This window comes from Protopterus annectens, chromosome 2.part2 (assembly GCF_019279795.1).
Source record: "Protopterus annectens isolate FY-2018-M chromosome 2.part2, PAN1.0, whole genome shotgun sequence".
Taxonomy (NCBI): Eukaryota; Metazoa; Chordata; order Ceratodontiformes; family Protopteridae; genus Protopterus; species Protopterus annectens.
Window position 1 is genome coordinate 1155479685 of NC_056730.1, and position 23152 is coordinate 1155502836.

Consider the following 23152-nt stretch of genomic DNA (forward strand, 5'->3'; position numbering starts at 1 on the left):
TTGCCCCCCATTATTTTTGACTTTGTCCAGATTTCTTGTGCTAAGAGATATGTATGGCAGCCTGCATGTAGTATTGTTTTGATTTGCTGTTTTGATTGTTTTTTAATCTTTCATTTCTTAAGCATCCATTTTCTATTTCACCGAGCCATTTTAAAATTATAAATCTCACTCATGCCAAAACTCCACTGCAGTTTCATTCCACTGTATTCCCGTCATGAGGTAGATGGGTGATAAGCAGCTATCCCTCACAATTTTCATTTTTCTGTTTAGCTTCTTAAAACATATGCCAGCAAACTTGCATGTTTATCTGCTTCAAAAGTCTTCTGTTCTTGAGCACTGTTAATACACTTGCAACTTTTGATCAGCAGAAGTACTCAAATTTATCTTTAGAAAAGTGTGTGTAAAAATGTAATCATTGTGATGTTTTTTCTTTTCATCTACAGGAATTTATACTGATCCTAAGTGCTCCAGTAGAGTACTGAACCATGGTATTGTGATTGCTGGTTACGGATCTACGATACAAAATGGGACTTATACCAACTACTGGATTTGTAAAAACAGGTGCAAATTTGTTTCAGCTAATTTATCCGTAACTTTTAAACTATAACTTAAACAAATGTTTTACTTTCTCTTGGACATAATTTCTTTGGCTGTTATTTTGTATGTATGAAATTAACAGATGTGTGTATGTGCAGTGGTATATTTTGTTGAAACCTGAACATAATGCCCCAGAAAGTACAACTGTAAAGTTAAAAATGCAATCCACTCTGCTGTGATAGAAAGTTAATTCCCTTTTTTAAGATGCATTTAATCTGACTATCATGTAACTCCTGAATGTTGTGATGCTTACAGCTCTTATACGGCAACCTGTTACTTAGCATTTATATAATATTTTTGCTGTCTCTCCTCCTCCACCCATATGCATTAAGCTGTCATCTCTGCAGAACACTAATTCATGCATTTTTTTTATTTGCATTACACTTGATTTTTAAAGTAGCTCAGCTAACAACTTATCCATTTTCTGTGGCTGTAAAATGCTTTTATCTTGGCATGATCAATGTTTTCTTGTGTGCTTGCATGCAGACAACAGTAGTTATGTACTTACCATAACTTGGTATCTTTGTTATCCTATTCCATTATTCATCACGTCTGGCTCTTGGATCTGATGTCGGATCTGATCTGGCAACTTACAGAGCAGATTCTAGGCTTGAGCTCCTCCCACTCCCATAATTCCTTTCTATCTTCAAACCCTCAGATCAAGTTTGCTGACCAAGGACAGAAACCATCAGACACCTGGCTTATCTACTTAGACATAGGCAACAATAGCAATAGTACCGCAAAAGGTGGAAGCTCAAGGGCGCATGCCCCAGCCTCTCCAGATCCACGAGAAACAAGGAAGTGGGAAGGAAGACGTGAGATAATGAATGATGAAATAGGATAGCATAGATACCAAGTTATGGTAAGTACATAACTACTGATCTGATGTTATCCATTTCATTATTAATTACATCTGGGCAGAATCCCCAGCTACCAAAACCCCCAGGTGGCCCTAAGAAAGGACCTGCCTGAGTACTGTGGATCCAAAAGATGATGTAGACAACAACATCATTGAATATTATTGAATATAACATAAATTCTAGCCAATAAGCAAGCTTTAATGTTTATAAGGTCTTGTTGCCAAGAAAGGCTTGAGTGAGACCTTATCATTCAGACCATACGCTTTATGTGCTTGTAGCCTCATTATCCATCTACATTCCATCTCTTCAGTATGGTTCTTAATATTACCTAGTCTACTACTCTTCTTGGCCAATTCCAAGACCATAAATTTAAAGCTGTGTGTCATGCCATTATCCAGGACATGTTGTGCCAGAGCATTATTTGTATTTTCTTTGTTAATGGCATATATGTGTTCCCTGATACATTCTCGTAATGTCCTGTTCGTTTTTCCCACATAGAAAAACTTGCATATTTGGCATTGGGCTAAATAAACTAAATCTCTAGATCTGCAATCTGCATAAAACTTAAAAGTATACTCTCATCCAGTTGCTGGGTGAATAAACCTGTCTTCATTGTTTATATATGTACACTGGTTGCAAGATCTACACGCAGTGAGTGAAGCAGTTAGTTCAAATACAAGGGTCGTTAGAAGAAGAGTACTTGATACAACTCCTTCTGACTCCACTGCCACTTCGGATCATGAAGTGTTTATCAAGGGGAATGCATTTCATTCTTTTCCTCTCCCGATCAGGCAGTTCGAACGAAAAACATGGTCACCACAGAACAAGGTAAGAAAAAGGAAGAGTACCGAGGAAATGTACAAGTTACAAAAGAAAGCGCTACGACCCATGAACAGGGTTTAGTGGTCAACATTTCAAGGTACTGTCTAACAGAGCACGAGGTCTCTGTTTTGAACAAGGGACTAAATTTCATACCTTCTGGTTTTACAGATGTCACTGACATTATAATAGACATTAAGATGTTTACTAGAAATATTAGTTTGAAATTGTTGTTTGATAATCTACAGCTCCAGTGCGTGGCCACACAAACACATGTTGTTCAGCAAAATCTCTTAAATCTTGACTGATCTTTTTCCTTTTGTTGTTTAATAAACCAGTCTCATAACGACTAACACGGTCGAGAAGATCATGCATAAATAATTCAGTGGGAACTTCTCCATTTAAGTTGATTAGCTTCTCCTGATCTCCTATTATACTGGTTTTACATTCCAATTCCATCGGAAGAAAAAAATATATTAATAATTGGATATATGCTCGACTAGCATTAAGATTGATCTGTTGCCACTTTTGTAAAAGCAGTGGATAAGTATTACCATATGTCGGCATGTTGAGTATACGTAAGCCCCGAGGGACTAGATAATCATTTTATTAATATTATTTTACCATTTGGAGGCAAACTTGATATTGCCCAAGAGGCAATAAGGAGGAATTGGAATGTATTAGTTGCTGATGATAGGATAGCTGGTTTGGTGGGTCAGAAACCATCATTTACTTTCAGCAATATGCACAATCTCAAAAAACATCTGTGTAAGCCTCGGACCCCTATACTTAGAACAGGCTTTGAGAAAACGAGAAAGTGTGGCAGTTGTCAGCAATGCAACCACATTGATGAATCTCATTATTTTAGACACCCAGAGACAAGGCATCTCTGGACTATTAATTATGATAGTGATTGTAATACTAGGAATGTCGTGTACGTGGCTTCCTGCACTAGATGTTTCTCGTTCTATGTAGGGAAGACAAACAGGTCCTTGAGGGAGCGTATACGAGATCATAACTATTGCTTGAACAGGTTACAGGATTGTAGTGCTTTAGCTAAACACACTTTGCAAGAAGGTGATAACCATAGGTTTTTATTTCAAGTATTACAGGTTCTGGAACCAGGAAGTAGATTAGGTGATTTAGTGAACTTGACAGAAGAAGCGGAACTTAGATGGATATGTAGGCTGGGAGCTCATAGGGGCAAAGGGTTGAATGGAGTACTCTCCATTAAACCCTATCTCACAGGTAGAACACTTAGGTAGACCATCACCAGTCCTCATCTCCATATACTCCACACATTTGTCACCTTTTCTTTCTTTCTCATTTGTTCCTTCCCTTCCTCCCTCCCCTTCCCTCCCCCCCTCCCTTCCCTTCTTATTCCTTCATAGTTCATCATTAATACCCATAAATACACTCCAGTTATTCAGTTCATTATACCATTCATATTGTCCTTTATAGTATGATAGTACCTGTTTCATACTATAGGGTTTGGTGTGTCCCAGATTTTTATATTTCACACATCCTTGTTTATATACTGTATGGTTTGATAGTGGACATTATGACACAGATATTATCAATGTTCCGAGTTCATCATATTTATATTTATATGTTATATTCTTTGTAATATTTATTGTGTCCACATCGTATTTTTATGTCACAGGTTAATGACATTGTAACACTGTAACTTTATTTCTATATCCGATAAGCAACTTTGAGATCTTTTAATACCAGGCAAAATTTGTATGTTTCTATGTCGCCACCTTATGTTGAGTGGATAGAATTGCTTTTTCTTGCTACATTTCTAGTTTTCAGTAAATTAGATTAAAATAATGCTCACCGGGAACATTTGCCAGCGATAGATAGATTAACTTATGCTATCGCTTTGGCGACTATGTACTTTTTATATTTTTATTAACACATTTTAGATTGTCTTCAGTACATATGCATTTTAGCTTAGAGTAATTATTTTATGTATTTGATCAATTAATGTGATGTTTGCTTTATGCAATTTTAATTAGAGTGTTGGTAATTGGCTGTCAGTGATTGGTCTGAATATTTAAACTATCACTGTACCGCCAAAAACTGTTTGTCTGATGAAGCGGTGTGTATACGCCGTGAAAGCGCTCACTGTAATAAAGGACTTTTATTTTAAATTTTAAATTTTGAACCGAATGGTTTATTCCCTCTGTATTGGATTTTATCTCTTTGACCAGCTGCTCGTTGTTTGCTGTAGAGCATTGTGACAGTTTGGGAAGTACTACATTGATTTTGCCATAGCGTTCTTTCTCACCACCACAAAGGTATTTGAATTCCATGGTTGAATTGACTGCTGCTGCTGCTGCTTTGTTTTTTAACGGCAACAACTAGACATCTAATGACATTTGGTGTTTCGTCTTATGACGAGGATTTTTGAACTTTTGCTTGAGATTTTATTGAAACGCCACGATATATGACTTAGTTCTGCTCCTTCAGGGCATATTGGTTTCTTTACATATATATATATATATATATATATATATATATATATATATATATATATATACATATATATATATATATATATATATATATATATATATATATATATATAGTTAGGGGGAGTGTGGGGGCATACCCCCACCTGTATGGGTTTTAATTACTTCAGTGTGTAATTAGTTTATGTTTGGGCAAATGTTTACTTATCCTGGGAAAGCTTTAGCATTCAGATACATTAGGGTTCGGTATTTTCAGTCTCGCAAAAATGAACGTTAGTGTTCTGATCTTCATTTTTTTAAGTAGATGCATACATACATATATATATATATATATATATATATATATATATATATATATATATATATATATATATATATATATATATATATATATATATATATATATATATATATATATATATATATATATATATATATATGTGTGTGTGTGTGTGTGTGTGTGTGTGTGTGTGTGTAGATATATATATATATATATATATATATATATATATATATATATATATATATATATATCTGTATCTATATATATATATATATATATATATATATATATATATATACACATACAAAAAAAAAAAAATATATATATATATATATATATATGCTTCCTGAAGGCCAGTAAGTTATAAGCCTGACAACTGATCCTTTGAACCTGCAAGTACATCTGTGAACCCTGATTCTCACCATCTGCTTCTGTAAGACATGACTGCATTGGGTTGCCCAAGATTTTCTGTGAAAAAAACATCTCTCAAACACCCTTGGTAGATGGTGATAATCAGTCTATGGTTTTACGCTACCCCTTGACTTATAGCAGGTGTAGTGATGGTGTTAACAGTATTATTAATAACAATTGGTGCGTTTTACGAAGTGCTACTGAGCTACTGAAATTTGTTGCAACTAAGCCCAGTTTTTCCTGTAGAAATTGTGAAAGTCTCAAACAAAAACTTTGCTACAAAGACTTTAATTGTTCTAGCAATGACCGATTTTTTGCCAGGAAGGACACTGATCCTTGTTACAATTGTTAGTGTTGCTCATGTATAAGTAGTGAATTAGATTTTGTTCATCCTACTAGTAATAGAAAATATAATGTAAAATGTTTTACTGCATGTAGTTTTTGTAACATTATATATTTAGCTGTGTACCAGATATGTCCGGCATTTTATGTAGGAAAAAGCACTAGACGTCTTAAAGACAGAATTATCGAACATAAATCAGACATAAGAAGGAATGTTATGACCAATTCACTAGCACAGCATATAAATGAGAATGGGGAACTACATGATTTTACTTTTAGGGTTTTAACTTCTGTTCAAAGGTCAATTAGAGGTGATGATTTAAATAATAAACTAGAGTTAAAAGAATATGAATGGATCACATTGTTGCAGGCAGATGTGTTTCCTGGTATCAATAAGCTAAATACTTTAAAACCAATACTTAAGGACAGAATGTTATGTTTGAAATTATTAAATGAGTAGATTATGTTCACTTTAAAAATTTTTAAAACAGTATGATGATTTTATTGGCTGTGGTTAATTGAATTATTGGTTTTGGATGATATTTAAGGATTGCAACTAATTCAGTTTTTATCTTGCACTAAGGAAGGGTTGTTATACCTGAAAGCTTTGTTTTACCAATGCATTTTTACATTGTTTCAGTTTGTCTTGCTGCTATTGTTGGATTTCTAACTGCAACTTCATCATTGGCCTTGGTTTTCATCATTGCCCAAGGTAGTTCACATCTTATCTTCTGAATTGACCCTTCTGCTTGAGCTTTAAATCTAAAACAACGCCTAAAGCAATTTGCTTGACTTCCCCTCCTTGTGATAAGGAATACCAAAGCCATGAAATGTTCTGAGATTTTTTTTGTTTTTCTATAAATTTGTTTAGGACATCCAGCTGCTTAATCACTTAATTTCTGGTGCAGTCATCTATTATGGACAGCTACTGGATACTTTTCCATCTATTGCCTGACAATAATTTCCACAATATATTAGAAAATCGTAACCTCCAAAGCCTAAAAAATAGTACAATGCATGTAATTACATACTTATTCCTTTAACATATCTGTGAAAGTGGAAATAATAGTAGAAACAGTTGGAAGGCACATTGAGAAATTATCCATATTAAGAGGATACTAAACAGGTAATGATAGATGCGCAAAGTTATAGAAGGACAGTTAGGCTTGCAGTTACAGATCTTCAACACTATGACCTTCACTTACCTAAATCCTTTCAGACCATCCACAAGGCCCTTCAGAGTGTATACTTGCCAAATAGTCAACAACAACAAAGGGTAGTCAAGACAACCTGAACATTCCAAATAAGATACCAGCTGCAAGGCAGGAGCCAATCAAGTGCTGCTCCTTTCCTCAGTAAGTCACAGTGCACTCAGTGGGAGAGGCGGTCACAACATACATTTATTTATTTAACATTTGTTAACTGGGAAAGTCCGACTTGGAACTAAGCTTTTTATATCTGGATTCATTGCTTCTTAATATAGTGTAACCTAGCAACTTATCCAGCAAATGGACCACGTTAATTTGATAATGTGATCCCTAAAACAGAAACTGCTATATAATTCTAAACATAGGTAGTGAATTAGTTTAACTGGTATATAAATAAGTTTTTTTATTAACAAGGTAGTCATTTGTATGCCATAAATACAGACTGTCTTCATTTTGAAAATATTGATTTTCATAGAAAATATATTATGTAGTGCATACATGTGTATGTATAGCTTCCCCTATATCTCACTAAGGGATAAATAAAACGGAAAATAGTTGAGGCTGGAATATGATGAAAAAGTTATACAAAGTGTTGTAAGACAGCAAACCCACTCACCATCACTGTGGTGATCATTGTCACTCATCTTGTGCATCTAAATAAGATGATGAGACTTGGGTGTTCATTTAAGTAGTTTATTACACACAAGCACATCGTTATTGATATCTGGTACATTAAATTTAAACAAAGTAACTGACTGACTACAACATACATACATACATACATGCTATCAGTCTGGCTGCTCACTCAAAATGGCACTCTGCTTGCATGTGCTCAGTACTTATATGCATATGCCCACTGACTGGAATGCTTCTTAAAGGTACATCACACACTCTGAGCTACATCCTCCCTCTTTGACTAGTCTGCCTCATACTGGCAATGGTAATTGAATAGGCATACAACTTGTACAGACAGTAATAAACAAAACAAAAATCATGTCCAGGTTGCCATATATCTAGGATTAGATCTTGAGGTATGACCTTATCTTGTAATATAATAGTTAAAACTGGGTTTAACAACAGGGACAGTCATTGGGGAATGTTCTGCTTCAAGATGTTCAGGGACATTTTCAGGAACAGAAATAGATGATAGAATGTTCTCTGGAACAGGAACACTGGACAAATCATTCTGAGAATTGGAGTCTCCATTACAGGCAAGATGCTGTAACACTGGCTCGGACACTGGTAATACATGTTTCCAATTCCACCAAAATTCCATTCCCTGCAATTCCACAATGTACAATCTCAGTTCTTCACACAAACGTTTCACAATTCCAATCCAATCCAATCAAATCAAATCCTTTTGCTGTCTGCATCCTCACTATCTCTCCTTCTTTTAATGGATTGAGAGGTTTGCTGGTCTTATCGTAGTAGGACATCTTTTATAAGAGTTGGGCTTTTACTACTTTGTTGTACTTAGCACTTGGAACCAACAAATTCATACTAATTGGTAGTGTAGTTCTGGTTTGCCTTGACATAAGTATCTGGGCAGGTGAACCAAGTAAATTATCCCGAGGAATGTTTCTGAGATTAAGCATGTTTAGGAAAACATCAGTACTGTCTTATCTGGATTTATCTAACAGTTGTTTTGCTCTTTGAACTGCATATTCAGCCAAGCCATTTGACTGCGGGTATTCAGGACTATTTGTAACATGAACAAAGTCCCATGTTTCAGCAAATCTTTTGAACTGCTGACTTGTGAACTGTGCACCATTGTCAGAAATGACTCTGTGTGGACTACTATGGACAGAAAAATATCTCTTCAACTTAGTAATGACAGTATTGGACATTAGGTTAGGAAGCAGGTCAATTCTGAACCAATTTGAATAAGAGTCTACTAATACCAAGTAATGTTGACCATTCCATTCGAAGATATCTGTGGCTACTGTCGACCAATGTGGTTCAGGAATCTTGCTTAACTGAAGTGGTTCTTTTTGTTGTTGCAATTTAGCACTATTGCAAACAGAACAAGAAGAATTTTCTTTCTCAATATCTTCTGACATAGAAGGCCAGAATACTAGTCCTCTCACCCTTCTTTTGATAGAATCAGTTCCAGGCCATGATGTAAGATCTTAATATATTCTTGTTGCAAGGATTTTGGAACTACCACTTTTGGACCTTTCATGATGATACCATCTTCCATTAAAATCTCATCTCTGTAAGGAAAATACTGCTGCACTTCTACTGGTAAACAAGATTGTTTTGAAGGCCATCCTTGACTGATAAAGTGATTAAGCTTCTGGAGAATTGGATCTGAAGATATGTGAGTTCTAAGCTCATCAAGACGTGGAAGAAAAAACTTCTCACTTCTATGACTTCAAAATCAGATTTCTCATTCTCATGCTGTTCAGTGTTTTTTCTGGGCAATCGGGTATCAGCAAGATAACATTTGCCTTTTGTGTAAACAAGATTGAAGTTGTACTTTTGCAATTTGAGCATCATGTGTTGCAATCTCGCAGGAGCTGTGTGCATTGGCTTTCTCAAAATAGTGACTACAGGCTGGTGGTCAGTTTTGATTTAGATTGGTTGGCCATAAATATAATCATGGAACTTTGAACATGCAAACACAATTGCCAAGAGTTCTTTCTCAATCTGGGCATACTGCATGTCGGTTTGTGTTAAAGTTCTCGATTCATAGACTACTGGTCTACCCTCTTGAAAAATTACTGCACCAAGACCAAACTTTGAAGCATAACATAAAGAGTAACTGGTTTGTGAACATCATAGTAGTGTAAAGTGGGTGGACTGGCAATTTTCTGTTTCAGGACATCAAATGCTCTTTGGTGTTGTTCTGCCCAGGACCAGGTTACATCTTTGTGTTTCAGCTCCACTAAGGGAGCTGAAAGTTGACTCATCTGAAAGGAACTTGCCAAAATAGTTGACCATGCCAAGAAAACATTGTAAGGCTTGGACATTGTCTAGAGCTGGCATCTCAAGGATTGCTGTTTGCTTGGAAGGATCTGGTTGTAAGCCTGAACTGGTAAACAAATGACCCACATAAGCAACTTCTCTCAGCCTGAATTTACATTTCTGAGGATTAAGCTTAAGATTCAGCTCACAAGCTCTTTCCAGAACTTTCCTGAGTTTTCTATCATGTTTGACTTCACCATTGCCTCCTACTAGAAATTCATGTGCTATAATAGTACATGGATAGCCAGAAAAAAAAATTTGTTCCATCACACATTGAAAGGCAGAATTGATTCCAAATGGCATTCTCAGAAATCTGTACCCTCTGAATGATGTACTTTATGTAATTAGCAATGAAGATTGTCAGTTAAGCAAAATTTGTCAAAATGAACTCTTTGCATCTAAGACAGAAAAGAAACAGTGGCATTTGGCATGAGGGCAGCAACTTCCTCAACTGTGTGCATAGGATGATGAGATCTTTTCAGTACTTTGTTCAAGTCTCTTGGATCAATGCATATTCTAATATCACCTGAGCTTTTCTTATGAGCTACTACCATGGAAGATACCCATTCAGTGTGTTCTGCTACTGGACAAATTACTCCTAGCTGCATAGGCTTGCCAGCTGTCTGTTTTTTGACTGGAGTGTATGTTTTTTTTTTAAATTGTCCGGTTAGAAATTCCATTCAAAATCGGACTTTGGTTTTGTTTTTAAATTTCGCGGCGCTGACGCTGATGTCATCACATGCACAATGACATCAGGTCCCTCAGGGCTACCAGCCTGTCGGAAGTGAGCTCAAGGAGCTCACTTCTGGTAATGCGAGCAGGAAGCAGAAGCCAACATTTAAGGAAGGTAGCATTTTCAGAATGCAAGCGAGCAACAAGAGTTCGACTTTGGTCTGGTAGTGGCAGCATTTAAGTGAGTATCAGCAGTTTGACTTTGGATAGTATTTAACTTCGAACGGGGAAGGCACAGCAGAAGCCAGCATCGGCAAAGCAGCATTAGCAATGAAGGTAGTGTGTGTGTGTGTGTGTGTGTGTGTGTGTGTGTGTGTGTGTGTGTGTGTGTGTGTGTGTGTGTGTGTGTGTGTGTATGTATGTGTAGGTATGCATGGGGGGTTAGGGAATATATCATATAGATGCTCTCAATTTTCCTGGATTCTGCAAAATGATATCTCTGATTTTGCCTCATATTTTGGTCTGTTCTGTGTAAAGCATGTTTTTTTTTTCCTGACAAATCAACAAGGAGTCTGTCACTAAATAATGACAGACAATTAAATTTCAGACTTAGAATGTTTTTTTCTGAATGCTGTTAACACAGTGTATTACTCTAGCAGCTTTCTAAGTGTACAAGAGCAGTTTTTGTGCCTTTGTTTGCTCTTGTCCCTCATTTCATAGCTTTTACCTTGATTCTTGGGCTATGAGGTTGACAGGTATCAGAAGGGGGTTGCAGTGGTTTGCACACTCTATTCTGAAAACAGTTATGTAAGAAGATACATTCCTGTGCATCAGTTATTTATACATTTATTCATTCACAAAGTTCTGTGATGTACAGTCATAGACATGCAAGGGACTGTAGTTGATGGTCACATTTGTGTATATGTGTGAGTGCGTGTGTTTGAGTGTGCATGTTAAAATAAATAACTGCAAGCAATTGTTATTGTTTTTTTTCTTCTATTTTATCACAATCAAAAAATTTGCGAAAATAGCGCAGTCAGTATATGTAGCTTTAATTGCTGGGTATGGGTGCTGTTCATTGGGCTGTGGCAGTCCAGGTAAGATGTATGTGATGGGTCTACTACCATAGAATGAAATTACACTACTTTGAAATTCAGAAGTAGTCCCACACTAATGCAAAAGTGCACTTCACAGAAAGTACACTTTCGCGAACACCACTAAAACGAACGGGCCATTTCCTCCACAGTTGTGCGATAGTCACAGACCTTAGGGTTAGGTCTTGGGTTAAGGATAGTGGATAGCAAGTAGGACTATCCACTATCCTTAACCCAAGCCCTAACCCTAAGTTCCATGACTACCGCACCACAGTGGAGGATATAGCCTGTACTTTCAATGTCCTCCACTGCAGTGCGGTAGTCACGGACCTTAGGGTTAGGGCACAGGTTAAGGTAAGTGGATAGCCTTACTAGCTATCCAGTTTCCTTGACCCACACCATAACCCTAAGGTCCATAACTATTTGATGTAGTGGTGTTCGCGAAAGTGCACTTTCGCATTAGTGTGGGACTATTTCTGAATTTCGAAGTAGTGTAATTTCATTCTATGGTAGTAGACCCATATGTGATAGCAGCTGATCACCGGCACAGTGATACTTCAATAAGCATTGCTGTCTGACAGACTTTGGTTCCTTGGTTGAGATTTTGACTGGGATTCTTTCTGTGTACTCCTTCTCTAACAGTCGATTTTTACCCAGGGGCTATGGTTTCCTCCTTTTGACCCACAGGAGTGTAATGTATGGCTGTGACCATTTTAGATTTTATTTTCATCTCAATTTAATATCTGAGGGACACAGAGAATGCAACTATTTCTTTTTGAAGATGTAGGAAGGCAGGCAGTATTCCCAGATAGGATTTGTATATCCTTGCAAGTATTTTTCATCCCATTTTTGGGGGGAGCTACTATTATCTGTATTTTAAAAATTTAAGCTTTATTCTCAACTTAATTTTCCTTGAAAGAAAAAAAAAGTACTCTGAATCTGTTTTCTTACCTAGGATTTTTTGTTCAGGCCATCAATCAATGAAAAGGGGCCTGAGTGACCCTGATGCCTCTAGCTTCATATATTTACTTCTTCCACACTTATTACACTGGAGTCATGGCCAGTTGGGATGTGTTAAAAGGATGAAAGAAAAGCCTAAAAAGAAAGATAAACTGTGAAAAAAAAATAAAGTAGTTAATCTGGATGGTGTTGGGCCATAATGAAGAGGCAAAAGGGATGGATACTGGGGAGATCCATGGGGGACCAGTGTAGAATGGGGGGGCATGAAATCCTTTATCTAGGGCTCCAGTACACCTTGTTGGTTACAGATATTTGAGATGTATTTACCTCATGAATTGGCTATAATGAGTGGATACTGAGGCAGTCTGTGGACGAAACAGACTAATCCCATCTGTTGACTGATCACAAGCAATGGCCTTCCATAACAGAACCCCACCCCATTTCAATTAGCCCCATTCATTAGGTCGCTTCCTGCAGCTCTCCTTACTTTTAGGTCACCAGCTGCCACTGCTTCTATCTGAGACTTTTGAGACCCTTCAGCATTAGCCAGCCCAACTGTAATTCCATCTCTAATATATTCATCTTTACTTTTGTCAATTCCACAGTGATCAGACAGCGTATACAAGCCCGGCCAAATGCCTCAATGCACGCTGTGGTTAATTGTTATTTGTGACATACATAGCTGAGATTGGTATAGCAAAGGTGTGTAAACTGAAGACCCTGCTAGTTTCTGACCATCCATTAGTTGTCCACATTAAGCATATGCTCTGTAGTTTCTATAGAAGGCATAGGTTCATTTTTCAAAAGCTGCAAGACCAGTTGTGTCATGTATTGTTTTATACTAAACATGTATTTTCAGACCATGCTATACATTTTCAGGACTGTGTTATTAATGTAAGATATGATTGTTGTTAATATTGACATTTCTTAGAACATTTTAAAATGTTATCCTAAACTTGGGAAAACAATGTGCAATGCTGTTTGGGTGAATATGAGATTTAAAGGCAGAGTAGTTTTAATGCTAAGTCTGTTTTTATTGTGAGACTGTATTGCTTTGTTTAGCAAATGTGTATCAGTAGTTTGTGCTATAAAATTTGAAATAAATGTTTTAAATTAAATCCAAATATCTGTAATCACTGTAGAGTAAAGCACAATACAGTATGCAGAGTGAGAGTTTTTAACAATGTTTATGGCAACTGGGGAGAAATCGGCTGAAAGCAGGCATCTGGAACAGAAAAAGAGGGTGTTCCCATCAGCTGGTGTCACGATTGTATCACAAAGTGGGTGGAGCGTGGATGGGGAGGGGTGGGGTTGGGTGGAGTTATGGGTGTGATGCAAGGGGTGTGACCTTAGTCCAGTTTTAGCCCCAAATAAAGCTGGCAACCCTATAGCTGCACCATTCTGTCTAGCTCAGCTTTGACTCTGTTTTGCATAGCTACTGGAACTTTCCGTGCTGGTCTGATCACTGGCCTTACCTCGTGGTCTAACTTCATGGAGTACACAACTGGGAGTTTTCTTAGTTTGTCTGTGAAAACATCAGCATACTCAGAAAAAAATGGTTTGGGTGAAATTTGAGCTGTTGTCAGTCAAGCTTACATGGTGAATTTTTTTGTTAAATGAAAGCAGTCCCAGTTTCAAACTGTCTCTGAGGCCTAATAATGACTGTACATGTCTCTTGACTACATAAAATTGCAAGTCATAGCTATTCCCAGCACAGTAACATGAAAGCACTACTGAGCCTTCGTTTTTAATTTCTTCACCACCACAAGCAAAAAGCTTTGCACACTTTGCCAAATCAAGTTGTTCTCCTGCTTTTAATCTAGCAAAAGTTTCTGCTGATATAACATTGCACTTTGAACCAGTAACTATTTTGAGCTCTATGGGTCTCCCATTAATCCGAACAGTACAGCAATTTCATTTTTGCCCATAAATCTACTGCATTGATTGTTTCATAAAGCACAGACACACCATCAACATGCAAAATAGGGTTGCAGATTTCTGATTGATCAACTTGACTCTTGGAATGCTCTTTTTAATAAAAGAATGAGCCTTGTTTGATTTACAAAACCTTTTGAAATTATTGCACTTTTACATTTGTGGCATTGCTGACCAAAAGCTAAGCACTTCTTTAATTTCGGCTTGTGGTTGCCACCACAGTTACGACAGTTGACTATGTGGCTAGCAACAAGTTTTGCTGAGTCACCCTTGTGCTTTGCTGCATGTATCCTAGGCCTTACTGAAGCTGCTCTGGGTTTACTGGAGTCACCCCACCATTAGGCCTGCATCTTTTAACCTCATGCTGCAACAGCTGCATGTAGGCTTTTCTCATTTGTAAGCATATTTGTGTGTTTTTCTGTAACCTAATATATCTGGCAAATCTCTACAACCTTCCTTAAAGTTAAATCACTGTCTCAAAGCAAAATCTTTCTCACTGCACCATTATTAATACCACACACAAGCCTGTCTTTTATCAACTCATCTCTCAGATAATCAGATCTGCACATTTTAGCCTTATTTCTCAAATCAGTTATACATGCTGCAAAAGTTTCACCAGGCTTTTGATCTCTTTTGTAAAATAAGTGTCTTTCCATTGTAATACTCATTTGGAGGTTACACATTTCTCTAAAATTATGTTTTAAACACTCAGGGTCTTCTTGCATTTCAGCTTGTACCACAATATGGCAGTTCCCCCTCGCCTGCAAACACAGCAGGTGCATACACAAATGAACACTCTCTTTTAATGGTTTCTGACCCAGCTAAATTAAACAGAAATGCCTTTGTCTGAAAAAGCAGCCTATATGAAAATATTGTACTCTTGCTCAAACACTCTCAATTTTCTGCAATATTGTTATCAAACACAAGTGGAACGGGTCTGTGAAATCCTTCTGCCATGCCAACAAATTACTTTTAAAAACAATGCAAACTTGGCCCTTGTAATTATGTACGAACATGCACACACACCAGGTACTTGTAATAATATTCAAATGCATAATAATCTGTTTGAAAGACTGTACTTTTGAGAAATAACTGCACTGTAATACTACACATACTTGTCAACACTGCACACTTTGATACTCTGAATAGTTTTATTTAATACGAGAAAGTAGTACATTGTGAAAAATACAATTGTTTTCCTATTTTTTGTACATTTTATGCGATTCGGATTGTTTCAAACATATTTGTTAATAATTTTGAATATTTTTATCAATATGTCACAGTTTTGGACATTTCATTTAATTAGAAATTCATTTTGAGCATTTTGGATGCTTTGTTTTATATTTGCTGAGTAAAAAATAATTTAAGTGAGTTTTAGTATACCTGGAAAATCGTTTCTGACCTGTTTGCTAGTCGTTTGAGCTTTGGATGATCCACTCCTGTACATTTCTCCATTTCTAAGTATGTGCCTCATGGGTTTGACTCTGGATCCCATTCTGACACCATGCCGCTCATCTTGTGTATCTAAATAGATGATGAGGCTTGGGTGTTTATTTAAGTAGTTTATTACACACAAACACATCAGGATGGATAACTGGAACATTAAACTTAAATGAACTAACTGACTGACTACTACATACATATATGCTTTCACTCTGGCTGCTCACCCAAAATGGCTCTCTTGTTTGCATGTGCTCAGTACTTATATGCACATACCCTCTGATTGGAATGTTTCTTAAAGGTACATCACTGAAAAAAGTACTGCCAGGAACCACCACGATAAAAAATATATGATTTATTTTAAAACAAACAAGCGCTTTCACGCATTAATATGCGCTTCATCAGGTTACAACTTACACAAAAATGAATCCCCTTTTTTATAGTAAAACCAACATCAATTAAAAAACAATTTATCAATTGTTCAATTAATTAAGACATAATTACTATACTGGGAACACCCATTTTCTATGTCATCTCAGTAAGCAAAATCAAGCATTAAGTTGCCAGTATAGAGAACATTTCTCACATCTTTAAAACCGTTCTGAATGCACAGTAGTAGAGCTTCATAAGTTATCATGCCGATAACATCCATTTCTATGGTAATTCTCAATTACATATTGTGGCATATCAGAATATAATTTATATGGAACTACATAAACTAGCTGATACACATTGTTGTTTTAAATAAATAAAACAGCCTGAATTCACTGTCAGGGATCGATGAAATTACATCCTCTGAATCACGCTGTTCTAAATAAAACGAATTAGGCAAAAAATCAAAACAAAGCAACAAGTGATGATCATCATTGCTATTGTTCCTCACATATTTAGTGAGATCCATCAAAAACAAACAACGTTAAGGCACCAATGTGAGTATTGCATTTAAAGGCTACACTGTTTCATGTCTTAGTCACCTCTTGATATAACGCTTACCATGGAAACCATCAACAAATGTGATACATTTGTATAATAAAAATAAAAATAAAACAATAACCTGTAAATACTTCGTACTAACATTAGTACCTATGGGTACTATTTCTATATAACAGCGAAGTAATAAAATAATTAATTAAGAATATTCAAAGACTATAGAAACAAAGTGTATCCATATTAAAATCAATAATATGGTGTGCCAAGTGTAATAAAGCAAACGCTATTTACATAGCAAAAATCTCATAAAATGTGAGTGTTGTACATATTAACAAAAATCTATAGCCAGTAGAACATTGATAGTGTCCTGCTATAATATTGGATGGTACATAACGGAACTATCTATTGTATTTCCGAGCGAGGAGTAGAGTCAACAAATCTTCCGCTCTGGATTAATAATTCAGATATATATTGAGGGCAAGGAAGACAATCATAGGCGAATCTCCAAGATTCTGTATATGTATGATAGTCCACTTACACCTATACTTCCAGCCTACCTCAATAAGACTCATGCTTATACTGAAGGCGAGAGATGTTATTTGTCTTAGTTGTAAGTATAGCGCTAATGGAGAAATATATAACATTAAACATAATTATTAAATATTACCATTCAACATTAATTTAAATATACACGTAATTTCATTACTGACACTAAGTTAAATATGTCTATATAAACATTTGATGACTAAATATGACTTCAGTGATTGCTTGGTTTAGCAGGGGAGTCCACTCCCCATAGAACACATAACGGGGCTGACGAATTAGCTTCATAATATGAGTCAAATATCTTCCACGGAAATTTCCATGGCCAGTACGAATAATATGTTATTGAGAGACCCTGACAGATCTATGCAAATGAAAATGTTATATCTAAATTCAATTGCATTCAATGGAGCAATGTGTCAGCACGCTATGTTTTATCATAGCATAAAGCTGCTAATTATAAGCAGCCATAACATTAGGTTTGGCATAAACAAGAAGTAAAGTCAACAACCTGAGACAGATCACAACATCAATACACAGTACTTAAGTGAGGGAGAACATTGGGTATACACAAAGTAACCCTTAAGCCATATACATATAGGTATACGAATAAAATATTATATTAAACCTGGCACTATAATACTAACTTAGCTCCATGGCATTTGCATGAAGTTAATGAAACCTAGCTAGGCAAGCATATTTAATTATGTAGTGATGGAAGACATTAAATACAATGTTTACATAATCAATATATAGTTATATATTCAGCTATATTGCAAGCCAGGATGTTCCTATAAGTCCAAAGTACAATATAAATAAAAGAGTGACATTGTTTCTATTATAGGGTCATTAATATATTATGAGGTCTTAAAACGACCCTAATAAAGCAGGACGTATATTAATGGTAGTATTAAGCCCCGGGGGTATATGCGCTTTTAGCCTTAAAATCCATTTAAGCTCGAACATTTCAGTGGTGCCAATATGATCTCCCTCTCTCTTGTTTTGATTAATAACTTGTAATACCTGAAAGCTGAATCTATGTCCAGGGCTCTCATTACAATGTATGGCTAATGCACTGGTTAGGTTGCCCTTTCTGATATTGTAGACATGATTATAGACTCTATCTCTGAGTCTTCTAGAAGTCATGCCTACATAGTAGCTGTCACATTGGTCACATTTTGCATAATAAATAACATTTTGCGTGTTACAAGTTGCGTAGAAAGTTGCTCTAAAGTTAATATTACCGGAATTAAAACCTCATGAATTGGCTATAATGAGTGGATACTGAGGCAGTCTGTGGACGAAACAGACTAATCCCATCTGTTGACTGATCACAAGCAATGGCCTTCCATAACAGAACCCCACCCCATTTCAATTAGCCCCATTCATTAGGTCGCTTCCTGCAGCTCTCCTTACTTTTAGGTCACCAGCTGCCACTGCTTCTATCTGAGACTTTTGAGACCCTTCAGCATTAGCCAGCCCAACTGTAATTCCATCTCTAATATATTCATCTTTACTTTTGTCAATTCCACAGTGATCAGACAGCGTATACAAGCCCGGCCAAATGCCTCAATGCACGCTGTGGTTAATTGTTATTTGTGACATACATAGCTGAGATTGGTATAGCAAAGGTGTGTAAACTGAAGACCCTGCTAGTTTCTGACCATCCATTAGTTGTCCACATTAAGCATATGCTCTGTAGTTTCTATAGAAGGCATAGGTTCATTTTTCAAAAGCTGCAAGACCAGTTGTGTCATGTATTGTTTTATACTAAACATGTATTTTCAGACCATGCTATACATTTTCAGGACTGTGTTATTAATGTAAGATATGATTGTTGTTAATATTGACATTTCTTAGAACATTTTAAAATGTTATCCTAAACTTGGGAAAACAATGTGCAATGCTGTTTGGGTGAATATGAGATTTAAAGGCAGAGTAGTTTTAATGCTAAGTCTGTTTTATTGTGAGACTGTATTGCTTTGTTTAGCAAATGTGTATCAGTAGTTTGTGCTATAAAATTTGAAATAAATGTTTTAAATTAAATCCAAATATCTGTAATCACTGTAGAGTAAAGCACAATACAGTATGCAGAGTGAGAGTTTTTAACAATGTTTATGGCAACTGGGGAGAAATCGGCTGAAAGCAGGCATCTGGAACAGAAAAAGAGGGTGTTCCCATCAGCTGGTGTTACGATTGTATCACAAAGTGGGTGGAGCGTGGATGGGGAGGGGTGGGGTTGGGTGGAGTTATGGGTGTGATGCAAGGGGTGTGACCTTAGTCCAGTTTTAGCCCCAAATAAAGCTGGCAACCCTATAGCTGCACCATTCTGTCTAGCTCAGCTTTGACTCTGTTTTGCATAGCTACTGGAACTTTCCGTGCTGGTCTGATCACTGGCCTTACCTCGTGGTCTAACTTCATGGAGTACACAACTGGGAGTTTTCTTAGTTTGTCTGTGAAAACATCAGCATACTCAGAAAAAAATGGTTTGGGTGAAATTTGAGCTGTTGTCAGTCAAGCTTACATGGTGAATTTTTTTGTTAAATGAAAGCAGTCCCAGTTTCAAACTGTCTCTGAGGCCTAATAATGACTGTACATGTCTCTTGACTACATAAAATTGCAAGTCATAGCTATTCCCAGCACAGTAACATGAAAGCACTACTGAGCCTTCGTTTTTAATTTCTTCACCACCACAAGCAAAAAGCTTTGCACACTTTGCCAAATCAAGTTGTTCTCCTGCTTTTAATCTAGCAAAAGTTTCTGCTGATATAACATTGCACTTTGAACCAGTAACTATTTTGAGCTCTATGGGTCTCCCATTAATCCGAACAGTACAACAATTTCATTTTTTTGCCCATAAATCTACTGCATTGATTGTTTCATAAAGCACAGACACACCATCAACATGCAAAATAGGGTTGCAGATTTCTGATTGATCAACTTGACTCTTGGAATGCTCTTTTTTAATAAAAGAATGAGCCTTGTTTGATTTACAAAACCTTTTGAAATTATTCCACTTTTTACATTTGTGGCATTGCTGACCAAAAGCTAAGCACTTCTTTAATTTCGGCTTGTGGTTGCCACCACAGTTACGACAGTTGACTATGTGGCTAGCAACAAGTTTTGCTGAGTCACCCTTGTGCTTTGCTGCATGTATCCTAGGCCTTACTGAAGCTGCTCTGGGTTTACTGGAGTCACCCCACCATTAGGCCTGCATCTTTTAACCTCATGCTGCAACAGCTGCATGTAGGCTTTTCTCATTTGTAAGCATATTTGTGTGTTTTTCTGTAACCTAATATATCTGGCAAATCTCTACAACCTTCCTTAAAGTTAAATCACTGTCTCAAAGCAAAATCTTTCTCACTGCACCATTATTAATACCACACACAAGCCTGTCTTTTATCAACTCATCTCTCAGATAATCAGATCTGCACATTTTAGCCTTATTTCTCAAATCAGTTATACATGCTGCAAAAGTTTCACCAGGCTTTTGATCTCTTTGTAAAATAAGTGTCTTTCCATTGTAATACTCATTTGGAGGTTACACATTTCTCTAAAATTATGTTTTAAACACTCAGGGTCTTCTTGCATTTTAGCTTGTACCACAATATGGCAGTTCCCCCTCGCCTGCAAACACAGCAGGTGCATACACAAATGAACACTCTCTTTTAATGGTTTCTGACCCAGCTAAATTAAACAGAAATGCCTTTGTCTGAAAAAAGCAGCCTATATGAAAATATTGTACTCTTGCTCAAACACTCTCAATTTTCTGCAATATTGTTATCAAACACAAGTGGAACGGGTCTGTGAAATCCTTCTGCCATGCCAACAAATTACTTTTAAAAACAATGCAAACTTGGCCCTTGTAATTATGTACGAACATGCACACACACCAGGTACTTGTAATAATATTCAAATGCATAATAATCTGTTTGAAAGACTGTACTTTTGAGAAATAACTGCACTGTAATACTACACATACTTGTCAACACTGCACACTTTGATACTCTGAATAGTTTTATTTAATACGAGAAAGTAGTACATTGTGAAAAATACAATTGTTTTCCTATTTTTTGTACATTTTATGCGATTCGGATTGTTTCAAACATATTTGTTAATAATTTTGAATATTTTTATCAATATGTCACAGTTTTGGACATTTCATTTAATTAGAAATTCATTTTGAGCATTTTGGATGCTTTGTTTTATATTTGCTGAGTAAAAAATAATTTAAGTGAGTTTTAGTATACCTGGAAAATCGTTTCTGACCTGTTTGCTAGTCGTTTGAGCTTTGGATGATCCACTCCTGTACGTTTCTCCATTTCTAAGTATGTGCCTCATGGGTTTGACTCTGGATCCCATTCTGACACCATGCCGCTCATCTTGTGTATCTAAATAGATGATGAGGCTTGGGTGTTTATTTAAGTAGTTTATTACACACAAACACATCAGGATGGATAACTGGAACATTAAACTTAAATGAACTAACTGACTGACTACTACATACATATATGCTTTCACTCTGGCTGCTCACCCAAAATGTCTCTCTTGTTTGCATGTGCTCAGTACTTATATGCACATACCCTCTGATTGGAATGTTTCTTAAAGGTACATCACACATTATGATCTAAAGTCATCACCTCCAAAATCTCCTTACATAAGCATACTAACTCAGCAGTCAGACAACAATAATAAAAACAGAAAAGACCATCTACAAACATCCAAAAACCTGTACCTGCAGAAGTTTTCTATTGCTTGTTGACTACAGGGATAATGATATTATGGTTAATGAAGAATTTTACAAAAATGAAACTAAAGCAAAAGTTGTTTGACAAAGCATTTGACCTCAAGAAAATTGTAACTGAAGTATTTAAGTAAAAAGAAAAATAAATGACAGGAATGTAACAGTAGAACTGCAATAACTGGAAAGTAAATTTAGAGCTGATACTTTAAAATTCTGCAGCAATAATTTTCTTGGGTGGCGAAAGGCAGGGTACCTTTTTGGCTAGGCTTATATAGCCCCTAGGGCCAATAGCCTAGTACCTACCTATGAACCTATGAACCTATTATTTGGAATTACTACATCCATGCCTGCCAGTGTTCATTGACTATTCAAAAAGCTGAACACCGACTTAATTTATAACTTGTTTTTTCCCTGTAAGTTTGGCTTGCAAATCCAAATCTTAAGTTAGTTGGACCTGACTGAAACAAAGCAAAGTTGCTACACTCCACACCCATAGTTTTCACTGTGAAGCCTGGCACCTTGCAAATTTCTGAAGTATTGAATAAGTGCAGCAGCTTTTGCATAGCGAACAGGAACACTGTAGATCTTGGATAGGCAGTGGGGCGGGTAGGCTTATGGCACTGCTTAAACACTGCATGTAAGGACAGAGTGCAGAAAGGAAACAGACTGATTTAATGTTTAATTATACATACACCAAATTAAATATAAACATTAAACTGTGGCAAATGCAGCCAGCTTGTGGAAATGAGATTGCCTATGAATCTAGTGCATAAAACAGGACATCCTGAAAATAAACAGTACACTTTACAGCTATGCTTCAGCAGATACTTGAAATACTAAAATAGTAAACAACTCATTAATTGATGGTCA

At 36.4% G+C, this 23152-nt stretch overlaps 1 protein-coding gene across 3 annotated transcripts in view; it reads left to right on the forward strand.

The window, feature by feature from the left end:
• LOC122795919 (procathepsin L-like) overlaps positions 1-23152 on the forward strand; it is a 449353-nt gene that overhangs the window by 386025 nt on the left and 40176 nt on the right. For all 3 annotated transcript variants that reach the window (XM_044064400.1, XM_044064402.1, XM_044064401.1), the window contains one exon: positions 444-561. In XM_044064400.1, the coding sequence (XP_043920335.1) occupies positions 444-561 (118 nt within the window). The remainder of the gene's footprint in view (positions 1-443; positions 562-23152) is intronic.